A 23,769-nucleotide genomic window follows, 5' to 3' on the forward strand; every position below is an offset into this window, starting at 1 on the left:
TCAATACATTTGAATGTTGAAACCCGAGTGAGTGTTCAACTCTTTAGGGTGAGATCGCACCTGCTATTGGGAATGTCTCTCCTCCCCGCTGCCCTCATAAACAAATATTAAAACTCTAGTATCAAATTCCTCTCTTCTAAAAAAAAGCATTTTTTTCATGAATAATAATTTGAGCTCTTCTTTGCTAGTGAGAAAACAGAAATATGTGATTTAAGGCGCTTTAATTATAATTAACACACACTTTGGAAGGGAAAAAAATCCTCTTCAAACAATCAACGTGTTTGGATCTGCACATGGAAACCAAGTTTAGATTTTTTTAAAAAACATCGCCAAAGTACATTCTTCCCCTGCTACATGAATTACGAAACCCATTTCCCTACCTAATTCAATGCCCTGCAGTGTCTGGATATTTGCGAACTCTTGTCTCCAAATCTTTGATTATGTGGCTGGCATGAAATGTATGTCTTGTGGACAAAAAAATAATAATGCGGTTTTTGAGAAGCTAAAAGGCAGGAGAAGAACATTACTGGATCAACCCAAAGGGTCCATTTTAATCCAGCGTCCTGTTTCCAGACGATTTCAGAAAGTCCACATGCAAGGTGTGAAGGGAAACAGAAAAGACAGGGAAACGATTCTTGAAATGGTGAGGCTGGAGGCAAATATCAGCAATAAAAGTGTGGCCTTGAACTGTCAACAACGCGCCTCTCCCTTCTGACACTTGTAAGTAGGCAAAGGGCTTGTCCATACTTCTGCTTGTCCTGTGCGTAGAAACCACAGGGCTGAGAAGTTTTCCATTTCCCCCATCAGGCTTTCCTCAGGAAAACCCGACTGACGTTTGCACCAATTCAGCTGTAAAGACTGGGTTTCCCCCTGGGGAAGTGGCGACACCAGCAGAAGTGTGGACAAGCTCAAAGTGTGTGTTGTGGGAACTAAGCTCACTTCTGCCTCCAGATGTGTGCGCGCAGTGCAGCTGCAATTGCACAGCTGGATGTTTGCAGGTGTGCGCTAATGGACACATCAGTCCCCAGGTGCTTACCCCTGGGGCAGGCAAAATGTGGAGCTGTGAGCCCATCGCTGTGGTTGCAGCTCGAATAGGTTTTGTTAGGGTTTCTTTCCCCCCTCTTTCTGTAGATGGGCACTTGGCCACTACACAAGTTGTAAAAGTGTATTTTTTGTGGGGAGAGGCGAGGAGGGTTTAACTGTCCTCTGGGATCTCCCTCCAACTGTCTCCCTCATTGACACACCGTTGTCATCAGGAGAAGTCAGGGGAGAGTCAAAAAATACGTGATGAATCCCACAGCCACATTGAGAGGGAAGGAGTGGTTATGAGTAACCATATTCTGGGTGATTCATGTGACAAAGAGACCGCAGACAGTTGTGAGGGGAGCACAACACCCCTTTTGCCGCCCTAGGCGGCTATAAAATGAAAGAGCTTATAAAGAGTCCATTAACACCAATCAAAAAAGGAAGAACGAGAGAGAGAGAGAGAGAGAGAGAGAGAGAGAGAGAGAGAGAGGGTGTGGTGCGGTCAAAGCAGAATGTGGAATGGAGTGTAAATGGTTGAAAAAAAGGCCCAAGAACAGGTAACAAAAAGAAAACCTGAGGAGAAAGTGTATCTGTAAAAAGAAAGAAAGGCACTGGACAAGGATGAGTGAAAAGGGAACAAGAGAAAGAAACAAAGAATAAGGGAAAATACAAAGAAGATGGAAAGGGAGGGTGAGGGATAAAACCAGGTCCAGTCTCGTGTTTTTATGGGCCCCAAGCAAAATATGAACATCAGGAGCACTGCCTGTGGTCTGGGTAGATCCCATGCTCAGCAATTTTGTGCAAAAAAAGCACAAGGGACTCCCTGGCAATTTCACACTCTGTGGGCTCGTAAAATGGAAACTGTCAGACCTGGAAAAAGTTCAGACAGGGAGTGGATGGAGGCAACCAGTTTACCGGCCATTGACTCTGTCACAATGCCATGTAGCACCTTAAAGACCAACTAAGTTAGTTCTTGGTATGAGCTTTCGTGTGCATGCACACTTCTTCAGATACACAGTGTATCTGAAGAAGTGTGCATGCACACGAAAGCTCATACCAAGAACTAACTTAGTTGTTCTTTAAGGTGCTACTGGAAGGAATTTTTTTATTTTGACTATGGCAGACCAACACGGCTACCTATCTGTAACAATGCCATGTGTTATCCAATTGTCTAAAGCCACCTGGATGATCTGACAAACTACCTCAGGGCGAATGCTCTCACCCTGAGGTAGCTTCTTCATCTGTATCATCCCGCCAAGGACAGGAATAATTTTTACCATGGGCCCAGGTGTGGCGAAATGTGTGGCACGTTGATAATCTCCAACCATTTTCTGTATTATTCTGTCAGGCGGTGAGCAGAATTTTACCACACACCAGGAGTTAGATGTGAGGTAAAAAGGTTGTCCACAACCATTCTCTGTACCATCCTTAGGGGTATTTACACGCTTCATTCAGTGAGGGTTGAGCTGTACGTGGATATATTTATTCACACGCAATGTTCGACCCGTACACAACAGCTGAGCTGTACAAATCAACATCCATATCCACTCTTTTATACACATGCAAGTGCAGAGACGACTTGTACTTGTGCCCAAGGTGAACAAGCAAACTGCCATGCAGTTACAAGAATTTCATTTAACCGCTTGTCAGGTTGAAATGTGTGGTTAAAAAATGACCCACAACGAGGCTTTGTGTCTTCCTGTCAAATGGTAAGGAGAATTCCGCCACGTGCCTGGCGCAGATGTGTGGCAAAACATAGAATAAAATGCCGCCTCTGCATCTTCTCGCAATAAAATAACAAAGCGGATGAGTAAAGCGTTGGCAGGCAAGGCAAGGAAGTTTTCTTCTCCTAACATGGCCCTAGTCTCTCCCTTCCAGCCTCTAACCTTACCCACTTGCACGTGGTTCTTGTTATCTGAGATAGGGAGGAGAAAAACACAGCCCACGATTCATTAACAAGTGCCTTTTTTTAAAGTATAGAGAAACAAAATGAAGGAAGAAAGGGGTAAATCTACTTGATACAGTGTTCGGTATGACTGGATGATTATTATTTGGGGGCCTTTTTTTGCTATCCTGTAGAAATTGCTCCTGCTTCCTCCTCCTCCTCCTCAGGGGAGGGCTTACAGGAGGCGAACGAGCCAGACACCCAGCATAGCCAGAGCCATTGGCAGGGAGAGATGGCTGGTGGGAAGGGTAGCAGCCGAGTTGCAGAAATCGCCTTCACAGCAGTAGTAAGTGGTGGTGTACTTAATGCCCGCAAAAGTTTCAGTTTCGTTCTTGTTGCATTTCTCGCTAGCGACGCAGTTCCTCTTCATCATAAGCCCCTGGCCAGCTGCAGCAAGGAACAACAAACAAACAAAAGGCAATGAATAAGGGGCATTTCATTGAACCTCACATGTTGGAAGCTTCTCTGCTTCCATCGCCTAAGGCCAGCATGGCTAATGGTTAGAGCATAGCTGTCAACTTTTCCCTTTTCTTGCGAGGAATCCTATTCGGAATAAGGGAATTTCCTTTAAAAAAAGGAAAACGTTGTCAGCTATGGGTTAGGGAGGATGGTGAGCTTTGGTCCAACAACATCTGGAGGGTGCTCTTGTAGAGGAAGACAAACATTTTGGCATGCGGGACACCCTTTGTGTGTTTAGCGAATGCATGAAAGTAAGGTTGCCATATTCCCAAAAGTGAAAATCTGGACAAAGCTCTTTTTTTGTCGAGGTTGTTGAGCTTGCGGGGGGGGGGGGCAGTGAAGTTGTTGAGCTTTGCTTTGGAGAGCATTTCAACTCAACGAAAATGTGCCTGGATGCAGTTTGGGCAGCCCAATTCCCAGACGCGTCCGGGAAAACCTGGACATATGGCAGCCCTAGAAAGGTTTTGCCTGAGAAAGACCAGATCATAAAATTTAAGGGAGCTGAATGTGGTTTGGTGAGGCATTGCTTCCCAGGTCAGGCTCGTCTGCACCTCACTTGTCCCGTGCAGGACCGGCTCACACATGAGGCTGTTAAGATATTCCGTTCCACCTTAAGAGGAACAGGCTGTTGTGTGTCACATGCCTGTTTACTTTCCAGCACAGCTTGCTGGGGACTTCCGTTTGTGTATAGCTTTTGCTTATGCTGCTTGCTTGGACGTGAAAGGGAGAAGTCATGTTTTCTCCTTTGTCCTGAATAAACTGCTTGTAAATATGCTTTACATATGCCTCTTTCTGCCCTTGTGAATATAATAATAATAATAATTTATTATTTGTACCCCGCCCATCTGGCTGGGTTTCCCCAGTCGCTGTTTTATGCTGTGCCAAGGACCGGAGATCGCCCGGCTGCTGGCTGCCGGCTGGAGCCAGCTGGGGGCTTGTGAATTGCCCCCATTTCCTTGGACGCATCCAACAGAGCCAAGGTGAAGCGGCCGCCTCAGATGGCAGAATCCATAAGGGGGCAGCAGATCCAGTCTCCAAGGAATGCATCTCCGCTGCACAGGCATGCGAGTTGGAGGCCAGATTTGCCACCTCCTCAGCAACCCCCGCTATGCCACCTCTACAGCAGCTTCTTGCTTTATAGGGGAGTCTACTGGTCTCCTCCCAGGGAGGAAATGGCAGAAGCTGCCCTCTGGGGCTTCTTGGGCTTTGCACCCAGCCAGCCTGATTCAGAGAGGGCCTCTTTCCGCCGCAACAGCCTTTGATTCCCAATTCAACCAACAGGTAAGGTTGATTCGATTCCTCCCTTGTTCCTGATGTACATCTTCACTCACACCTTCCTTCCTGGCTGTGTGTGTGTGTGTGTGTGCGCGCGCACACACACACACACACGCACACACACACACCATTTTGTGGTTCCCCTCAGGCACCAAAATGTCTTGGGCAAGCCTTGGTCCTGTGCCTACAAAGCATGGATTCAAGTTTTCCACTTAGAATCAAAGAATTGTAGAGTTGGAAGGGACTCCTTCCTTTTGACCACAAACTTGACATGAGCCCACAGTGTGACACGGCAGCTAAAAAAGCCAATGAAATTCTGGGCTGCATCAATAGGAGTGTAGCATCTAGATCAAGGGAAGTAATAGTGCCACTGTATTCTGCTCTGGTCAGACCTCACCTGGAGTACTGTGTCCAGTTCTGGGCACCACAGTTCAAGAAGGACACTGACAAACTGGAACGTGTCCAGAGGAGGGCAACCAAAATGGTCAAAGGCCTGGAAACGATGCCTTATGAGGAACGGCTAAGGGAGCTGGGCATGTTTAGCCTGGAGAAGAGGAGGTTAAGGGGTGATATGATAGCCATGTTCAAATATATAAAAGGATGTCACATGGAGGAGGGAGAAAGGTTGTTTTCTGCTGCTCCAGAGAAGCGGACACGGAGCAATGGATCCAAACTACAAGAAAGAAGATTCCACCTAAACATTAGGAAGAACTTCCTGACAGTAAGAGCTGTTCGACAGTGGAATTTGCTGCCAAGGAGTGTGGTGGAGTCTCCTCCTTTGGAGGTCTTTAAGCAGAGGCTTGACAACCATATGTCAGGAGTGCACTGATGGTGTTTCCTGCTTGGCAGGGGGTTGGACTCGATGGCCCTTGTGGTCTCTTCCAACTCTATGATTCTATGATTCTATGAACCCCCTGCAATGCAAGAATTGTCCTTTGCTTTCTGGGCAGGGGGGTCCTAGTGCTTTTCTGTTTGCTTCGCTGCTTACCCCCAGGAAACCCCTCTTTACTGCAGAATCAGAGCAAATGTCTATCCGCAGAAAACTCGATTGATGTTTGCTCCGATTCCGTTGTAAAGAGCAGGTTTCCTGGGGGGGGGGGGAGCAGGGGGCAAGCTTTGTCTTGCGTTCCAGAGAAATCTTATGAACCACATCCCCTCCTCATGCCACTAGGCTCTATCTGGCTTCAGCGGGTGGATCTTCCTTACATAAACAGTGTTTTGTAATGAATCTGAGTCAGCCAGATTTAAGATAGCCGAGCAGCTTTAAGAAAATGGGAGAGTTTTTTTTTGCCAGGCTTATGCATGTGGACTCTAAATAGCACTGTAATTTATTCCACATGCGTGTCTCTTTCATGGGAACCGGCCCAAATGCTCTCTCAGGGAGGGGGGGGGGAATTATGCCAGGAACGGCTCATTGGGGGACGGCAGGGCAGAGAACAGAAGTAGGAAAAGGGTGGGGTTTGAGGCGGGGGGAGAGAATAATCTGAGAAATGAAAGTATCTTTACCTGCTGCTCCCCGGATGGTAGCACAGACCTCTCCTGCTTGGCAGGTGATGGTAGATGTATGGCAGGGCATTCCGTGAAACGTGAACGAACATTTCAAGCACTGCAGAGCAGATCCTGAAGCACAGAGAAATATATATTTTTAAAAGGTGAGAGATACAACTGAGAATTCTACTGATCAGACATTAGGGCACAAGTCTTAGGACTCTGGTCAGGGCTAGCGGGGGGCAGGGGACGCCCTTCGCTGAAAGCCTCTAGCTGAAAGGTGGACCTCAGATTTGGTTTTCTGTCATTCAAGAAGGTCTGCAATTTCTTTTTTTAGGTGCACCAGACCAAAATGTGGCATACTCTCCCAGCTGGAAAAGCATTTCTTTCTTAAGAAATATCTGTATTCTAGTGCTTTATTTTGGTTTCATGTGCTGTCACTTTTTTCATATTTATTATGCTTAGGGGCATAGCTGTCAACGTTTTCCTTTTTTTAAAAGGAGATTCCCTTATTCCGAATAGGATTCCTCGCAAGAAAGGGGGAAAGTTGACAGCTATGCTTAGGGGCCTCAAAAGCGGGGAGTAACCTGGGCCTCTCTGGTAGAGAATGGGGGCCGCATCCGACTTTTGTGACAATATAATAACATATACAAAACAGTTATAACAATAATAATGATTTATTGTTTGTACCCTGCCCATATGACTGGGTTGCCTCAGCTACTCTGGGCGGCTTCTAGCATATATAAAATCATAGTGAAACATTTAACCTTAGAAAGCTTCCCTATACAGTGGTACCTCGGGTTAAGTACTTAATTCGTTCCAGAGGTCTGTTCTTAACCTGAAACTGTTCTTAACCTGAAGCACCACTTTAGCTAATGGGGCCTCCCGCTGCTGCCACGCCGCCAGAGCACGATTTCTGTTCTCATCCTGAACCCAAAGTACTATTTCTGGGTTAGCGGAGTCTGTAACCTGAAGCGTATGTAACCTGAAGCGTATGTAACCTGAGGTGCCACTGTGCAGTGGTACCTCGGGTTAAGTACTTAATTCGTTCCGGAGGTCCGTTCTTAACCTGAAACTGTTCTTAACCTGAGGTACCGCTTTAGCTAATGGGGCCTCTTACTGCCGCCGTGCGATTTCTGTTCTCATCCTGAAGCAAAGTTCTTAACCCAAGGTACTATTTCTGGGTTAGCAGAGTCTGTAACCTGAAGCGTATGTAACCTGAAGCATCTGTAACCCGAGGTACCACGGTACACGGCTGCCTTCAGATGTTTCCAAAATGTTGTGAAAACAGTTAAAACCACGATATATAAAATGAGTGTGGCAGCACTCTCCCTATTTGTGATCGAAGCGCCTGACTGTCTCTACGAACCTGGTGCCCTCCGGGTATTTCGAACCACAGTCTTTATCAGCCTACGCCAGACAACAGATAGGGCTGTCTTTAGAGAGGGTGCCTAATCTTGCCCAGGTCCTTTTTGCTCCGCTTGAAATTCCTTTGGAAGCTTTTCCTGAGAAGGGCTCAGATCTGCCTCAGATTTCGTTTGAAGTGAAATTTTGGGGCGCTCTTCTTAAGATACAGAGAAAGACATCTCTGCTAGAGATTCATAGCCCCCCTCTCCCTTTAAAAGAACAACAGATCTCTGTGGCGAACGCAGCCTTTGAATGCTGTCACTGTAGCGGCATTTGACAATTTAGCAAGCTACGAAAAAGTCTATCTTTTAATTCCATCCTCGCTGCCAATGGGATTAGAAAATGACGCACTAAGAGGCGGGCTAATGCAAGACCTTTAAAAGCAATTGTTCCAGCTGTACGGGCTTGTCTGCCTTTAGAGCTGTGGCTTAATTACAAGTTGTGAAAAGTGTTGCTTTGGGACAAATGGTTAACTTTAGAGGCAAACTGGACGAGATTGGCTACAGGCATGATCCAATAGACTCTTCTTACGTTTTGGGTTGTGGGACTGAAATGAGGAGGGCGAGAACCATGCATGCCAGCTTGAGTGACTTGGAGTAAAGAATATAAATGCAATAATAATAATAATAATAATAATAATAATAATAATAATAATAGCATAGAAATGTACTTGCACAGTCTTGCCTAGTTCTCTAATCTTTACATTGAAGAACTGAAGGACCCAGCCCTTCCTAAATATTATCATTTTTCAGGAAATACAGTGAAGACCTCCCAGGGTGAGAGACTGGGAGGAGGAAGGAAAGTTCCCAGGTTTAGAGTCGGGAGGGTCCACAACTTTCTGTGTGAATAAAGGGTTAAGACTGCAGGCATAGGCAAACTTGGCCATCCAGATGTTTTGGGACTACACCTCCCATCATACCTAGCTAGCAGGACCAGTGGTCAGGGATGATGGGAATTGTAGTCCCAAAGCATCTGGAGGGCTGAGTTTGCCTATGCCTGGTTAAGAGCTACCCTTGAGAGAGTACAGTGGTACCTCGGGTTAAGTACTTAATTTGTTCCGGAGGTCCATACTTAACCTGAAACTGTTCTTAACCTGAAGTACCACTTTAGCTAATGGGGCCTCCTGCTGCTGCTGCGCCGCCGGAGCACGATTTCTGTTCTCATCCTGAAGCAAAGTTCTTAACCTGAAGCGTATGTAACCTGAAGCGTATGCAACCTGAGGTACCACTGTACTCTGTGTTTTCTTTTCTCTCTCTCTCTCTGCTTTTTGTTTATACTTGGATTAGTTTCTTTTTCCATATTGCACTATGAAAAAAGTTTTAATAAAACCTTTTTAAAGAAGAAAAAAAAGAGAGGAAATCAAGGTGCACGAACCACCAAATGTAGGCATTTTAAAAAGGCACACCCACCCGTCACAAAAGATTCACAGGTAATCTCACAAGTAGGATTTGGTCCCCAGAGATACAGGGACATGGGTCAAAATTGCCTGTGCTTTTTGCACCCTTTAACTCTCTATTCCCTCATGCCCTCAGTGTTTTGCAGAGTGGGATTATGTGATTATGTGCATTCACAGCTCTTTTAAATAAGCAAGCGATGATGCCCCGCCAAAGGCTCGCACAAATAAGACACTATAATCTCAAGCACACACACAAGCAGGACTAGCAAGCAGCTTGCGGTGAGCTTTGCTGCAAGAAGCAAACATTGCAGACAGGAACGAAGCGGATGCCCAGTCTGGAAAAAACAGCTCCGCTCCAAACCACAGCCCTTCGTGGAAAACAAGACCTTTCCCAGGGCCTCTAAAATGTGTGTTTTCTGCAAACTGGAACAGTATGCCCTGTTTGCGCGCATCCTTGGAAGGGGTGGCGATGGCAACGAAGGGGTTCCTGCACGAAGGTAACTCTTTTCTGAGTCAGACCGGAGGGGAAATATAACATTTGCTTGCCTGCTGTCCTTTTCCCCACACTGCAGATCAGAATCCAGAAAATCACTGCTGACAAGACACTATTTGGTTAGAGAACAGAATGACCGCTCCCCACATTAAACGGGGGGCGCGCCCTTTGTGTGGATGCGCGCAGCCCCTGGACCCTGTATGGCTCTATTAGCACAGGCTTGGCTTTGCCTTCCCCCAGGTGGGAAACCTGGAGGTCTCCGCCTACCTCAGCCAGTTGTCCAATCCCACCTGGGGAAGCGTTGCCAAGGAGACCAGGCCAGGTAGGGGGAGGGACTACCTGCCCACACAATAGAGGGAGGATCTTACCTGGGAATCTTCAGTTGACTCCAGAGCTTCTCCCACCCTACCCACCCTCAGTTGAGACTTCTTTTGCAGGTTAACGTTTTCTCCACAGGTACGTGGGCGCTGCTACGTCAAGGTCGCTGTGGAAGGGCCGGAAAGGAATTCCCCTGCATTGGCAGGTTTTGCCTTTCCTGTAGCAAAACGTCACAACTTTGGCGGTATCAGGCCTTGGGCGGAATCCTTTAGTCTATCTTCCCGAATGGAGGGGGGGCGTGCAGCAGTGACCCATGCCCCCTTCCTCTTTGCGTTGGCGATACCAGGGTTCCCCAAGGAGTGTGGTCTGCCAAGGAGTGTGGTGGAGTCTCCTTCTTTGGAGGTCTTTAAGCAGAGGCTTGACAACCATATGTCAGGAGTGCTCTGATGGTGTTTCCTGCTTGGCAGGGGGTTGGACTCGATGGCCCTTGTGGTCTCTTCCAACTCTATGATTCTATGATTCCCCGTTAAAGGGGTTGTTTTGAGGGGAGGCTTTGACAGTACACCGAGAGGTCGTCATTGCTCTCCCCTGTGACGGCAGCATAACGGGGACGGCTATCTCTGCTTGAACATATGTTCTCCAGAGCCGGCCCATCCCCCCCCACATTGGATAACCCTAGGTCCCTGGCTGGGGACTGGGAGGGATAAACGCCCAATGCCTGAGCCAAGGTCTACCCACATCTGAAATATAATAAAGTTGTGGCCAATTTAATCCCATAGCACGTTGTCTTGAGTCGTTATTCCACATGAGGGGGGGCCGCCCAGGGTTTGGGGGACTCCGCCTGTCCACGCAAAGCACTGCCTTCGAAACGAGAGAGGAGTAAAGCCCCTGAAATCTACCTGGAAGCATCCACCTGCCTGGCCCCCGGTTCCCACAGACTGTGAAGCCACACTGTGGTTTGGAAAACTCGCTGTCCTTCCCCACTGTGTTTCTCCTCATGGCTGAGCTTGGCACAGACATCAGATTTGGAGGCCATGTTCACAGGATGTAGTTCTGGGGCCAATCCCAAACAACACATTATTTGCTAACAGATGCATCCGCTACCAGTTCCTGGGATTGTTTTTAAATAGCAAGAGGGCAATTTGGAGCACAGAAAGGTGTGTGGTGCGGTGTTTACTTGCTTCGAATTGTGAAGGCAAGCAAGCGTTTGCAAGCTCACAGAGAGGAACACAGATAGGACAGAGGCTCAGGCAGGAAAATAACAATTAGGGCAGTGTTTTTCAACCACTGTTCCGCGGCACACTAGTGTGCCGCGAGATGTTGCCTGGTGTGCCGCGAGATGTTGCCTGGAGGGAGGTGGGCGAGTCGGGCGGCGAGAGGCGGGGCGGCGGCGGCGAGGAGAGGCCGCCCAGCGCGGGGCTCTCGCTGTCTGCCTGCCTGGCTGCCTGCGAGCTCGGCGGGCAGCGCCTCCGTCCGCAGCGCCTGCCTCGCGGCTCTCATTCCCTGCCCCTGCCAAAGCTCACCCAGCCAAGCCGCGCTCTCCTTCCTGCCTCGCTTTGCTGCCTCCTCCCCCCCACCCCCAAAGCTTGGAGGTTCCCCGGCAAGGGGGAGGGAAAAAATTGAAACTTACACTTTCGTGCATCCCTCCCGGCGTGACGCTGCGCGCTGACGTCACGGGGCTGTAATGGTGGTGTGCCTCGAGATTTTTTTCATCAAACAAGTGTGCCTTTGCCCAAAAAAGGTTGGGAAACACTGAATTAGGGTATCTGTACATCCTGCCCTGAAGGGCGCAAGGAGGAAAAAATAATGGTTTGGGGAAGTGCTGCTGGCACTTAAAAGATTTGGCTAGAGCCATTAATGCAACAAAGCGAACTCTGGTACCAAAGCTTAGGGGACAGCTAGACTGATGGGGTCACCAGAGGACATCCAAAAGACCCCCCCAAAAAGCAGATGACCTTGTATTGACTTTGCAGGAGCCAAACACTAGTACAAAAAGAGTGTTGGAAATAATCCAACAATTTGGGCAGGTAGCCGGATTTAAATTGAATAAACAAAAAACTAAAGTCTTAGGGAAAAACCTAACAGATATGGAAAAGAATAAGTTTCAAGAAGAGACAGGTCTGACGGTGGTTAAGAAGGTGAAATATCTAGGGGTTAATTTAACATCTAAAAATTTGAATCTGTATAAGGATAATTATGAAAAATGCTGGTCAGAAATTAAAAAAGATCTAGAAATATGGTCAAATTTGAGATTGTCAATGTTAGGCCGAATTGCAGTGATTAAGATGAATGTATTGCCTAGAATGTTATTTTTATTTCAAACTTTGCAGATTATTGACAAGATGGACTGTTTCAAGAGGTGGCAGAAAGATATTGCGAAATTTGTCTGGCAGGGCAAAAAGCCCAGAATAAAATATAAAATATTAACAGATGCAAAAGAAAGAGGGGGATTTGCCCTGCCGGACTTAAAATTGTACTATGAAGCAGCAGCATTCTGCTGGCTGAAAGAGTGGATGCTCCTCGAGAATACAGATATCTTGGACTTAGAAGGTTTCAATAATGCATTTGGCTGGCATGCATATCTATGGTATGACAAAATCAAAGTGCATAGTGCCTTTAAAAATCATATTGTAAGGAAAGCGTTGTTCAATGTTTGGATGAGATATAAAGATCTGTTGGAAAACAAAACCCCTAGATGGTTGTCACCCTTAGAGGCTAAGGCCCACAAGAAAGTTAATATGGAGGACGGATGGCCAAAGTATTGTGAGATCTTAGAACAGGATGGAGAGAAACTGAAATTAAAGAGCCATGAAAAACTAAAACCCAAAGTACAAGATTGGCTCCACTATTATCAAATAATGGAGGTTTTCAAACAAGACAGGAAAATTGGCTTCCAGGTGGAAAAATCAAAACTTGAGACAGAATTGTTAGAACCCAATACTAAGAACTTGTCAAGAATGTATAACTTGCTGTTGAAATGGAATACACAAGACGAAACAGTTAAATCAGTTATGATTAAGTGGGCACAGGATATTGGTCATAATATTATGTCTGCTGACTGGGAAAGGTTGTGGAACACTGGTATTAAATTTACGGCATGTAGTGCTTTAAAGGAAAATGTTATGAAAATGGTCTATAGGTGGTACATGACCCCAGTTAAGCTAGCAAAAATTTACCATTTGCCTGATAACAAATGTTGGAAATGTAAGGAAACTGAAGGTACTTTTTATCATCTTTGGTGGACATGCCCGAAGATTAAGGCTTTCTGGGAGATGATATATAATGAAATGAAAAAGGTATTTAAATATACCTTCCTTAAGAAACCAGAGGCCTTTCTCTTGGGCATTGTCGGCCAATTGGTGCCAAAAAAGGATAGAACTTTTTTCATGTATGCAACAACAGCAGCAAGAATACTGATCGCAAAGTATTGGAAGACACAAGATTTACCCACCTTGGAAGAATGGCAGATGAAAGTGATTGACTATATGACATTGGCGGAAATGACGAGCAGAATTCGTGACCAGGGAAAGGAGACTGCGGAAGAAGACTGGAAGAAATTTAAGATTTATCTTAAGAACTATTATAAACTTGATGAAGCTTAGAATGTCGAGATTTTACAGAGAGAAAGGGTTGCAGTAATATAAGATCAGATTAAGAAAGGACTATGATGAATTAGGATGGGAAAGAACATTTATAAGTTGCTATAAAATTTGGACATGAGGATGCAGAAAGGGGAGGTATGGGGAAGTCCGAGGAAAGAAGTCTATGAAAGGATATTTTGAAATTATATTTGTTTGTTTGTCTGTTTTTCTTTTATGTTTGTTTGTTATAAAAACTTTTGTAAAACTAATAAAAATTTTATAAAAAAAAAACAAAAGACCCCCCCAAAAAAACTCAATCTTATATCAACTATCTTTATTTAAAGACTGTCTTCATGTTTTGGTGTTACTGCATAGAAGCCAGCCACACAAACAGATAAAAATTAAGTTTTTCATGTGCTACTTTCGTTTTCCCCATTGGCCTCAGGTTGGGCACACGGAGAAGATGATGGATTAGATGCCCCCTCTTAGGCCAAATCTTACAATTTTTAATGAAATCTGGCCATACGTTAGCGCCTCCCCCTCCCTGATAACCAGTATAAGTCTTGCACTTTTCTCTTTTTGTAGTGCGGTCGTCGCAGCACAGTTGTTCTTGTGATTTACGAAAACGGCTTTCCAGCTTTTTTTATTTCCATTCTCCGCAAGGCAGAGGGAAACAGCCAAAAGGGTTTGCATAACAGGCAGTGTGTTTCGGGGTGTGGCAAATGAGTAACGGGGAAGATTTTAGCAACGGCTTTCTCTGATAAATGCGAGCGAGTTGAAAGAATTCCACTCAGGAGGGATGCTGGCGAAGAAGGGCTGGGAGGGTGCTGTGTGTTTCTGAGTCATCGGGAAAATAACCGCAACACTCCAGCTTAGCTCGAGGCGGAAATTTCCAGATTTCTCTGTAAGGGCGGCAGCCTTTCATCAACAACCAGTTCCTGGCTGGACAATACTGGGAAGTGAGGCAGGAAACTGGTTGAGACATGTTTGGGTTGCAAAGCGAAGGAGGGTTGCAATTTATTGTGAGGGTGGGGGGAACCCCCACAAGTTGTGAAACCGTTCTTGAAGGTGCTCGACTCTCTCTGTGTGAGAGCAGTTTTGGAATTCCTGCCCTGAAAGTCGGGGACAGATTGTGATGACTCAAGTGGACCATGTGAAGAAGACATTTTGGAGCAGGGGCCTGGCTGAGGAAAACGGGTTTATTATTATTATTATTATTATTATTATTATTATTATTATTATTATTCAGCCTCTCGATACCAGTGGGCTTCCAATGTTCTATCCTTAAGGAATCATTTCAGCCTCGATTACATTCTTTGCCAAGGAAGTGTTGTGGTTTGGCTGGGAAATCACTGAGCAATTGAATGAGACCCTGGGGTGTATCCTAAGGCGCGGCAACAGTTTGGCCAGGCTGTGGGGTTACGCCTTGTTCCCACCCCTCAATAACATTCCTCTGTAGCAGCCACACACGCAAGGGAATTTCAGTCACGTTGTGCAATCTTTCCGCAACGATCTTCTCATGGAGGGTAAACTTCCAAGGTAGACCGTTGGTCTAGGGCCACATCTCCACCATACATTGAAACCACATGGCTTCCCCCAAATAATCTTAGGAAGTGGAGCTTGTCAAGGGTCACACATTAAAAACTTCCCTGAACAGGGCTGCCTTCAGATGTCTTCTAAATGTCCGGTAGTTGTTAATCTCTTTGACATCTGATGGGAGGGCGTTCCACAGGGCGGGTGCCACTACCAAGAAGGCCCTCCGCCTGGTTCCCTGTAGCTTTGCTTCTCGCAATGAGGGAACTGCCAGAAGGGAACTGTATCTCTGTGAGGGGGCAAACTACAGTTCCCAATATTGTTTGAAGGAAAGCCTAGATCGAATGAACACTACAACTCATCCCTAACATAAGCCAGTAGGGCTACATATTTATTTTATTTATTACCGTATTTTTTGCACCACAACACTCCCTTCTTTCCTCCTAAAAAGTAAGGGGAAATGTCTGTGCGTGTTATGGAGGGAATGCCTACAGGTGGCATGCCTACGGATTTTCCTCCTCTAAAAACTACGTGCGTGTTATGGTCGGGTGCGTGTTATAGAGCGAAAAATTCGGTATATTTCGGGCTAACAATTAAAAAGTCTTGACAAGGGGATTAGACATGTTCGTGGGTCAGGGTGGTTGTATGCTGCCTCTCAATACCCCTCTAAATACCAGTTGCCTGGGAATTCAAGAGGTTAGAGCATGGTGCTGGTAACACCAAGGTTGCAGGTTCGATCCCTGTATGGGACAGCTGCGTATTCCTGCAGTGCAGGGGGATTGCACTCGATCCTCAGGGTCCCTTCCAATCCTACAATTCTATGATTCCTGGGCTCCTGTGCGGCCTGTGGGCTTTCCCTAGACAACTGGTTGGCCACTGTGGAAATGGGATTTTGGACTAGATCATAGCTGTCAACATTTCCCTTTTTAAAAGGGAAATTCCCTTATTCCGAATAGGATTCCTCGCAAGAAAAGGGAAAAGTCAACAGCTATGGACTAGATGGGTCACTGGCCCGACTGGGTTTTTCTTGTGTTTTGTCCTGATCCTGGGCCTCAAAACAGCTGGGTTAAGGAAATGGCAAGGGAGACAGCAACACAAAATGAAGCAATGCACACTAGGTTAAAACTACATCTCTAAAAAAACAAAAAGGCCATGGCAAAAAGAGAAAAGGGGGGGGGGAGGGGAGTAGTTAAAATGCCAGGAGGTTCAGGAACCGGGCCAAGCAAGCCAGCGTAAGATAACTGTTCCAAAAATAGGGTGTCATGAGTGAAAAGGCTCTTTCTCTCATCACCCTCTCCATCAGCTCCACAGGTGAAGCGGCCCAGAAGAGGGGCCTCAGAGGAAAACAACAATATCCACGCAGATACATGGAAGGCTGCAATCTCACATATTCCTATCCGGCAATAAGTCCCATTGAGCTCTTGTCAAACACAGTGATGACTTCGGTCGAAAAGAATGACCTCGGTCTCTACATTAATAAATACCAAAATGGTGTTTTTCTTCTCTTGGTTGAAACCTACTGGAAACATCTATTCCCATTTTGGTACTTAGGGCGTGCCCACCTGTGGTTTCTCCTAAGGGCATAAATTTTCTTTTTATTGACTTGTTCCATTTATATCCTGCTCTTCCTCCAGGAAGAGCCCCGGGGGGGGAGGGGGGTGGGTCAAAACGCTTCAATAATAAAAAAGAGAAAAACATCCCGAAAACAGTTAAAAACATTCTAAGAACGGTTTCCTCAGGCTTGCCAGGATTGGTATCTTTTGGGGTAAAGAGGAACGTTTTTTGAATCTCTCTGAAAGTCAGCAATGACGCAGACTCTCAGGTTATCTCTAAGCCACAGGTGTGCTGAGTTGATCCCATGATCACCCATCTGTGTGGCAGACAGAGATAACTGTGAAGTCAACAGCAACCGGCCCAAGACGCGACAGCAGATTCCAGTACACTCAAGGGCCGGGCCACCTGTTAGGTAGGTGAGGCAACCATCCCAGCAGCCTCCTCTACCACCAGCAGAGAAGTGGCGCTGGCACCGATCTGAGGCGAGATCTCGTGCGCTCCACAAGATCTCTTGAGATTTTGATGAGATCTTGCCTGAAATTGGCACTGATACCAGCGCCACCTCTCTGCCACCTGTGGAGGGCAGGTGGTGCAGGAGGTGGTGGCAGGGACAGACGACACTTCCTGTTTTGCCTCAGGTGGTGTAACGGGATGCACATCCCCCAGTAGACACACAAATGAGACTGTGAATAGATGAGGATGTTTGCTCACATTTTTACCTGCAAGGAAAGCAGGGTAAGGAGAAGAACCCTGATAGATCAAACCAAGGGGAGCCCATCTGATCCAGGATCTTGTTCTCAACCAGAATTACAATGTGAATTGTAAAACCAGACGCCCCTATGGGAAGCCTGAAAGCAACAGCACTTTCCTAATTATTTCCCAATTTGTCAGATATGGAGGCATTTCTGCCTGTGTTTTAAGGCTTCTGAGAACCATGGAACCCCCTGTTGTTGGGGTTTCTGGGCCACTGTTTCTGCTTAAATGTGACCTCAGCTACCTCTCCTTCCTTTCCCTTCTTAATTGCTGATCCTGCTAGCTATTCCATAAGCAACCGTTCCGTCTCAACAAGATGGACAAGCTGTCAGTGGTGGGTGGAGGTCTGCCCAGTGATGGCGATGTGATAGAAGCCCCACTCCCCTTTTCCCTGAAAACGTACTTAAAGAAGAAGAAGAAGAAGAGTTTGGATTTGATATCTCGCTTTATCACTACCCGAAGGAGCCTCAAAGGGGCTAACATTCTCCTTTCTCTCCCTCCCCCACAACAAACACTCTGTGAGGTGAGTGGGGCTGAGAGACTTCAAAGAAGTGTGACTGGCCCAAGGTCACCCAGCAGCTGCATGTGGAGGAGTGGAGACGCGAACCCGGTTCCCCAGATTACGAGTCTATGGTTCTTAACCACTACACCACACTGGCTCTCCTAAGACAGTAACACAATAAGTCATGAACTTATTGAAACCAATGGGCGTCAGCTGGTGACTAACAAAAACCCACTGATTTCAATGCCTTGGGACCCTAGGGACTAAGTGACTCACCAACCCAAGACAATGGGCGGTGAACTCAAGTTGGTCTGCAAAATAAAACAGTTCATTGTGATATTGGGCAATTGACAGGTAAGCGGCCCTGCCTGGCAAACGTAGGTATTAGGGGATGTCAGGTTCTGGCTTGCTGTCTGGATCCAGTTCCCCACCCTTGACTTAGCTGGTTATACAACCTATTGCATCTTTCCCGCATTCGCAATTGCGAAATTTGCATCTTGTTCTTTTGCTTCCTGACACGAACCATCTTGCGTGGCGTAAGAACGGAAGAAAAGCCCTACGAGATTAGGCCAAAGTCCCATTTAGTCCCGTATCCTGACCTCACAGTGGTCAACCGAAGAGAAATGAGGCTCTTCCCACTTGTAATTCTGAGCAACTAATGTTGGGAGATGCTGGAGGAGACTCTTGAGAGTCCCATGGACTGCAAGAAGATCAAACCTATCCATTCTGAAGGAAATCAGCCCTGAGTGCTCACTGGAAGGACAGATCCTGAAGCTGAGGCTCCAATACTTTGGCCACCTCATGAGAAGAGAAGACTCCTTGGAAAAGACCCTGATGCTGGGAAAGATGGAGGGCACAAGGAGAAGGGGACGAGAGAGGACGAGATGGTTGGACGGTGTTCTTGAAGCTATCAGCATGAGAGAGTCGGAAATGACTAAACGACTAAACAACAACAACAGTGTTGGGAGGCATGCAGACAGTGTAGGAAGAACAGAGGTATTAGGTCTAGGAGGCACTAATAGCTGTACCTTCCAGGAATCTGCCTAATCCTGTCTATGGCCATCACCATGTCTCGTGGGAGCAAAACCCAAAGTTCAACTGTGTGAAGAAGTGCCAACCTTAATCTTCATTAAATGAGTTCATTGTCAATGAGTTCTAGTGTTATGAGAAGGGAGATAAGCAAGATATACAACATCTGTTGTTTTGTTGTTTAGTCATTTAGTTGTGTCCAACTCTTTGTGACCCCATGGGCCAGAGCAAACCAGGCACTCCTGTCTTCCACTGCCTCCCACAGCTTGGTCAAACTCATGTTAGTATACAACATACAAACATCTAAATAACAGCCTTTGCTACACCCTTGATTATAAGGATTGTTAGGCCTTCCTGCGTTCTCAGAGTCAACTGTCAAGGCACCCACACTGACAATGCTCTCACCCACCCACCCGTCTACCAAATTTCCCTTATCCATGCCCTCCACTGTAGGGCAGAGAGCTATCATGGAATGAGACTACCTGAAGGAGCGTCTCCACCCCATCGTTCAGCCCAGACACTGAGGTCCAGCTCTGAGGGCCTTCTGGTGGTTCCCTCCCTGTGAGAAGTGATGTTACACGGAACCAGGCAGAGGGCCTTCTTGGCAGTGGCACCCGCCCTGTGGAATGCCCTCCCACAAGATGTGGAAGAAATAAACAACTATCTGACTTTTAGAAGACATCTGAAGGCAGCCCTGTTTAGGGAGGTTTTTAATGACTGGTGTTTTATTGTGTTTTTAATATTCTGTTGGGAGCTGCCCAGAGTGGCTGGGGAAACCCAGCCAGATGGGCGGGGTATAAATAATACATTATTATTATTATTATTATTATTATTATTATTATTATTATTATTATTATTATTACCCTCACAAATTATTTTGAATTCACATCTGCCAATAGAAAAAACGAGGCCAACTTCTGAATTTCAGCAGAAATGTGAATGCTGAGGGCGAGTTTAAAAAACCAAAAAAAACCTATCCTGTTTTTACTGAAGTGCTAAGGAAACAATTGTCAAAGGTCTGCATTCTCAGCCCTGTATTTCAAAACACCTATAAAAACTCAAGAGCATAATCTGGAATGGTGGGGGCTGAAACCGTGAATAAACGTTTATCCCACTGCTTTCCCCTGAGGGGGAAACGGCTATTTAGTGCTCAGATCGGAGCAAGTAACAATCGAGTCGTCCCTCGGAAAGCAATGGTTCAAGTGGGAAACCGCTCAGACCTGCGTTGTCTAGAATCGGGGCAAGCCGAAGCGTGGAATACCCCTCAGTTCCAAAAGTTTTGTGTGGCACCCTAAGGGCTAGTCCTTTTTACTGGAACGTCAACTTTCCTGCGTGAACACCCACTGACGATTACTTCCAGGGAGGAAGCCTTGCCTACACAACGCTGCAATACGTTTGGTAATCTTAAGGTTGGCTCAAGACTTTTAGACACCCTCGCCCATCGTTACAGGAAGAAGAAGTGCTTGGGGAAGAAGAAAAATCCCCTGGTTTTTTTCCGACTCTTCTTCGTCTTCTTTTTTCTCAAGTTGGCTGACCATGGTGTGAGTAACGGTGTTGGGGAAGGAAAAATAGATGTCTTAAGAAGAGGAACCACAACGCTACATGTTTGGATATGCATTTTGTTAACTAGTCTTTAAACATGGGAGCTATCCCTGGCCCATCCCTGATGTGATGGGTGTTTTGCCTGTTTCTAAAGATCCCCACCCTCTCTAGAGACTCCACAATATATCCTTTGTCTTGTCTGTGGCATTCCTCTTTTCTCTTTTTAAAAAAAGAAACTTGTTACCTGATTATGTCTCTCCCCCCCCCCGTTCCATCTTAAGTCCAATGCTTTCAAGCTCTCCACCTGCCCACTTTTTCCTTAAGCTCCTTATTTCCCCGTGCTTTCTCAACAGTTTCAAAGAGAGTTTCAAAGCCGCGACTCTTAAAAAGCAGGGTGTGGCAAGGCAGCATCAGGGAGGCAAATGACCTGTAGTTTTCCATGTAAAAGACGAGGTTTTAGTACGTTAGAATAATGTTTAAAAATTGGGGTCTTCTTATACATGGATATATGAGTGGGGACCTGGGATTGGTTGCTTCCGCGAGCAGGAGATTGCCAGCGACGGTAGTGCGGGTAATTCAGCAACTCTGGGCAATTTCTTAATTTTGAGTCCCCCAAAATAGGGGGCGTCTTATACACAGGGGCGTGTTATACACGGAAAAATACGGTATTTGGCACAGTAGAAATGTGGAGGTTTGGGGGTGATCCCAATAGGGAGGTGACCAATTGGTGGTGCCGTTACAAAAAACAAAACACGGACACAGGACTTGCAAAAATGAATGACGTAGGGGACATTGGGATGCCTTGCTTTTTTCTGAATCGCAATAGGGACACATTGCATTAAGGTCATCAGTTGCCTGTGCAAGTGGTCTTTGGAGACCATCCCCAAATGGCCAGAGGGGCAGAAGAACACAAGAAGAGCTCTGCTGGATCAAAGGTCAAAGGGGGGCCATGTTTTTCACCATTCTCTTCTTAGGTCGGTGCGCAACCAGATGTCTATGGGAAGCCCGCGAGCAAGAGCTGGGTGCAACAGTGCTCAACCCACACCAGTGATCCCAAGCAGCTGTGCATTCCAGCTCTGACAGGTAGAACACAGCCCTCATGATTAGTAGGTAGCGACTGCCATGAGTTTGTCTGGTCCTTTTTTATGGCCACCCAAGTTAGGGGGCACCACTACCTATTACAGGAGCAAACCCCACAGCTTAACTACTGTATTGGCCTGAATGCAAGCCTCGCTCTCCCCCCTCCAAATTCCGACCATGAAAAGTTAAGGTGCGGCTTATATTTGGGTGTGGCTTATACTCGGGCGAATATCCTGTGCAAAAAGGCGAAGCAAATCACCTCTTCAAATGGCCACTGGAATATATTTTGGGGGGAACGGGCAGTGGCGTAGCGTGGGGGGTGCGGGGGGGGGCCCGGCCGCACCGGGCGCAACATCTGGGGTTAGTGTTAGGGGGCGCAAATCCACGGGTTAGGGGGCGCAAATTACCTGCCTTGCCCTGGGTGCTGACAAGCCACGCTACGCCACTGGGAACGGGTGGTAGTCAAGTAAGTTTTACTCAGAGTAGACCCACCCCATCCAATGGAGAAAACTGAGTCAAGTGCATTAATATCAATAGGGTCTACTCTGAGCAAGGCTTATTTGGATACCACCCAAAGATCTGTATGCATGTCTTAATCCACCTTGGGTGACTTTCAGATCAATCAGTCTTGACAGGTGAGAAAGTTTTGCCCTGAGAGAGTCTTGTGGCAATTTTAAGGATAACAGATTTCTTTGTTTTTTTGTTTATGGTCAAAATACAGCTCTCCCACTCTTCTGTCACCAGTGTGACCCCAGGGGAAGCAGCTGACAACATCACAACATTGGCTTATACTGTGGCTTAAGCTTTTGTAGATTAGAACTCAGTTCAAGAGATACACAACAGTTAGAGCCACAAATCTTTTTGTGTCTTTAAGATGCCACAAGAAGACACTTTTTTCCTGCCAAAAACTAACAGAGGTAAACCCTCTGAGGTGGTAGGAGTTGTAGTTCAAAACATCTGCAGGGCACAACTCTGGGAATTCAAAGAGAAGGAGGAGGCAGACTATCCTGACAACTCAAAGATAAGATTCGGGGAAAGAGGTGCTAGAATCAAGGTTTGCCGTTTAGTAGCCAAAACCCAGGAGACTGGGACTCTTTGTTTTCTAAGGGATGGCACTGAGCCCATTTCCCCCCCTTTTAGTTTGCAATGTAGAGCTATTTTAATGTATTTATTGAGAATACTTCCATCCCAGTTTATAGCCTCAAGGGGCTCGCAAAGCGACTTACAAAATATTTGCACAACATCGCAATCAAAAATATTGTACATATGCTCACAAATAATCCGGTGTGAAGTTTATTTAGGTAGTGGGGTGTTTTTTTGCCCTTGTTTCCTGTCTTCCTTAGAGCTGTCCAGTTTGGAGGTGTTTTTTTTTTTTAAAAAAAAGGTCAAGCCTTTATTTGGCACACCTTTTCCCTTCCTTCCCATTTTGTTGAATCCATCCAATTTTTAAAAAACAACAACTTATTTCTTTATCCAGGTCAGATATAGTGGGAAGCACATAGTTTGCCACAAAAGCAGAAGTTTTCTACCACTCTTATCGAGCAGCTAAGGGAATGACAGCTTTGGTGACAGTTTCCCCCTGCCCAAATATATAAAGGGCAATACCTTTGAACCCCCCCCCCCTTATGAGAATATTTCTACCAATAATAAAGAGTTAGCTCTCCCTGCTGGTACATTTCCTAGTGTGGTCAGTCGAATGAAGAATTGTTCCTAGTTAAAAAGATTCTGGCAAGCCACAAAGTAAAGGAATTTGGGGGTGGCAGCGAGGTAAAGAGATGAGAAACAAATCCATTAGGAAATATACAAGAACAGGGATAAAGCTGGATGTTTGCCTTACCAATACTGATGCAGGCAAGAACTGCAACACACAGGACAAGGAGTCTGGCCATCATGTAGCTGCTGAGCTGAGAAGAGTTGGGAATGGCAGATTTTCCAAGAGGAGCAATCCCAGTGGCTATGAGTCAGTGAAGGGGCTCATTTCATCTGTGCTATATATATGCATGCCCCACCCACCTGAGGCTAGGGTGGGTCTCCCAGCAGTAAACAGCCTGCCTCTGAGTGGCATATGATCCTCCGAGGCAGAGAATAGCCACAAGGGCAGAGTGAGTCAGAGAGCAAGGTATTTGGAGCAAGCGGGAGAGGGATCCACTCGCAGCGGTGGGTGGGTACATGTAAACACAAACACACAGAGTCCTGGTGGTACTACTATTTGTGACGAAGATGCCGGCACAACAACTAGGCTCTCCAAACCACTTCAAACAGAGGGCTGCCGGATTTTGCCGGACGTTAGGCAAGCCATTCGAAAAGCGGCTCAGCAATTCTGGTGGTTTTCTTTTTAAAAGGCTCAACGATTTGGGGGTCTTCCTAAAAGAGCTTTTTGAAAGATGG

General features: G+C 46.3%; 1 protein-coding gene across 1 annotated transcript; it reads right to left on the reverse strand.

The window, feature by feature from the left end:
* Positions 1-2,487: 2,487 nt before the first annotated feature.
* Positions 2,488-23,376, reverse strand: LOC309525313 (sperm acrosome membrane-associated protein 4-like). The gene is made up of 3 exons (XM_082210886.1): positions 23,219-23,376; positions 6,212-6,325; positions 2,488-3,358 (listed from the first exon to the last, which is right to left on the reverse strand). Exons 1-3 carry the CDS (start codon positions 23,271-23,273, stop codon positions 3,147-3,149), a joined length of 381 nt encoding a protein of 126 aa, XP_082067012.1. The 5' UTR covers positions 23,274-23,376; the 3' UTR covers positions 2,488-3,146.
* Between the last annotated feature and the right edge of the window lie 393 nt (positions 23,377-23,769).

Source organism: Podarcis vaucheri, assembly GCF_965113315.1.
Source record: "Podarcis vaucheri genome assembly, chromosome: 2".
Lineage (NCBI taxonomy): Eukaryota > Metazoa > Chordata > Lepidosauria > Squamata > Lacertidae > Podarcis > Podarcis vaucheri.